The sequence below is a fragment of the Hippocampus comes genome, unplaced genomic scaffold, assembly GCF_001891065.2.
Source record: "Hippocampus comes isolate QL1 unplaced genomic scaffold, H_comes_QL1_v1.1 scaffold317, whole genome shotgun sequence".
NCBI classification, from domain to species: Eukaryota; Metazoa; Chordata; class Actinopteri; order Syngnathiformes; family Syngnathidae; genus Hippocampus; species Hippocampus comes.
This window is the reverse complement of record NW_017805531.1, coordinates 627597-629745: the sequence shown is the minus strand read 5'-3', so window position 1 is coordinate 629745 and position 2149 is coordinate 627597. Positions and strand designations below refer to the sequence as shown.

General features: G+C 50.0%; 1 protein-coding gene across 3 annotated transcripts in view; it reads left to right on the top strand.

Annotated features, from left to right (window-relative positions):
• Positions 1 to 2149, top strand: part of dab1b (DAB adaptor protein 1b) — a 40885-nt gene that overhangs the window by 19632 nt on the left and 19104 nt on the right. For all 3 annotated transcript variants that reach the window (XR_002169207.1, XM_019877974.1, XM_019877973.1), the window contains exon 2: positions 350 to 948. Coding sequence is in view for 2 of the 3 variants with exons in the window: in XM_019877974.1 (XP_019733533.1) it covers positions 879 to 948 (70 nt within the window). In the remaining variant the exon portion in view is untranslated. The remainder of the gene's footprint in view (positions 1 to 349; positions 949 to 2149) is intronic.

Sequence of the window (2149 nt, the reverse complement as noted above, 5' to 3'; positions counted from 1 at the left end):
GCGCTACTCTTCCCCCCCCCCCCCCCAAAAAAAAGTCCTTTGCATGCACAGAAGCACCAGTCGCGCTTTGATCTTCCGTATTTACTCACAAGCAGCACATCAAAATGTTCCCCCACGACTCTCCTTCAAGGGTGGCCGCCGAGCAGCACGCACTTGCAGATCTTTCATTAAGGACCGACGATCCGGAGGAGATAATAACATCTTTGTCGATTTGTTAAATCGCTGCCTGCCATGTGTCATGTTCAATTAATCTTGTAATCAACAATCTGGGGGCATGTGTCACTTGAATTTGGAACCACCTCCGCTCCGACATTAACGCCGTCTCCCCCCCCTCTTCATCTCCTCGCAGGGTTCAGAGCCAGCGACTGTGAGAGGCTGTCGGATCACGTCCGATGTTCTCTCCGAGGGAATAATAGCCACTCCTGACCTACTGTGAAGAACAATCTTTGATTCAATCAATGCCGCCGCCTCCCTCGGGGGGAATTGTTCCAGAGCGATAGGTGAACATTCAGAAAAGAGCACCAGTCGAACCATGTGATACCTGACCTTCAAGCGGGCTTACTCCAGAGGATGTCAAATCAGATCTGAAGCTTTTCTCGAGAGGATCACCGAGCTCTTCATGCGTTGTTTGCTAATGCGCACACATCATGGCCAAGTGAAGAGGGCGATTTATCAACGCTGGATCTTCATTTGCGGAGGAGCGCCGCCGCGCATGACAGCATGAACGTGAGATCGATGAGTCCGACTGCGACGTGCCCGTAAGAAAGACGGAAGTCGGGGGAAATCCAGCTCTGGGAGTTGGCGTTGGATTAACTGGTGTGGCCGCGAACCCATGCTGGACTTGCTGTGAGCCGGGCGAAGGGACTCAGCAGTGGAGGATGTCAGCAGAGGCCGAGCTCCAGCCGGGTGTCAAAACCATCCAGAGAAAGGAGTCCAGGAGAATCAAAGGTAGATTCGACTCTCGTTAGTAAACTCAAAAGAGTACACTGGTACTAGTGCAATGTCCAAACAACACTGCCACTTGCAACAGCAAAATGTACATGAGAACAACGAAGCAGGCTATCTTCTGGACTGTTTGCAGAAGATTGTTTTAACTATCTCGGGTTTTTTTTGCTGTTCACTGCCTTTTTGGATGCTCAAACATGCCGTCTTAGAGGGCTATTACCGATTCGCAAACAATATCGGGGTATTAAAAAGAACTGTTTTCGCTGGACAAGCAGTAGTTGCGAAATTCTAATCTGATCCAGATGAAACTTGGCCTCTTGTAGAAATGACAATAGGCAGCGTGAGTTGTTGCCAAAATGTAGTGGAAGCCTCCTCGGAAGAATAGACCTCCGTTGAAATATCCAAAATTGACCTCTAATTGACCTCTTTGGTCGAGTTTAAAAAGTGTCACGTTTGAAGTGGCGCTCAAATTGGGGACCGTGTCGTGTGGATTGCACCTTGAACTTCTACCGGGAATACAAATCTCCAATCGGCGACGATGGAGAGATGAAGTCGAGACGAACAGTGTTCCTGACAGTATTAACGTTCTCCTCTTTGGCAGACGGTGAAATCTAAAAGCAATCTTTGAAGAGTGCTAAATAATTTTGGACTACACGGCGAGCTGCTTCGCTCACTCGAGCTCGCCGAGAGGCTCCCTGTCTCATCCCGGCGATCCGGATGTAGTAACAGCTATTCCGTGTAGCCGCGGGCTTTGGGTAGCGGCGTGATTTAGGTGTCACGGACAGGGTAATTCACATCCTGTCGCTTTGATGAACGCCACGGGTGATGTAATAGGACGGGGCATTCTCTGAACAGTTCGCTCGGAGGTTGAAATGAGAATGAACTGACTGAGAGAAAGGAGGGGGGGGGGCAATAGAACAGTGAAAGGAGTGTGATTCAGGGCGACGGGGAAGTGAGCAACAAGAGGAGTCGTTCTCATTTGCCTCCCTCACTTGACTCCAGCCGTTCTCATTTTTACTCATTTTTTTTCCTTCCATGAATAAAAACCACTCCAGTCAGTTCAGTAAATCCAGCTTCTCGCAGCCCGGCAGTAACAAGCGGCGGGCCGAGTCCTCTGTGGCTCTTTCGCCGGCTCCGTTGGCCCGCTTCGTTAAATGTCTGGGTTGGAGGAAAGCCCATCGATTTAAGCTAAGTGGAAGGGGGG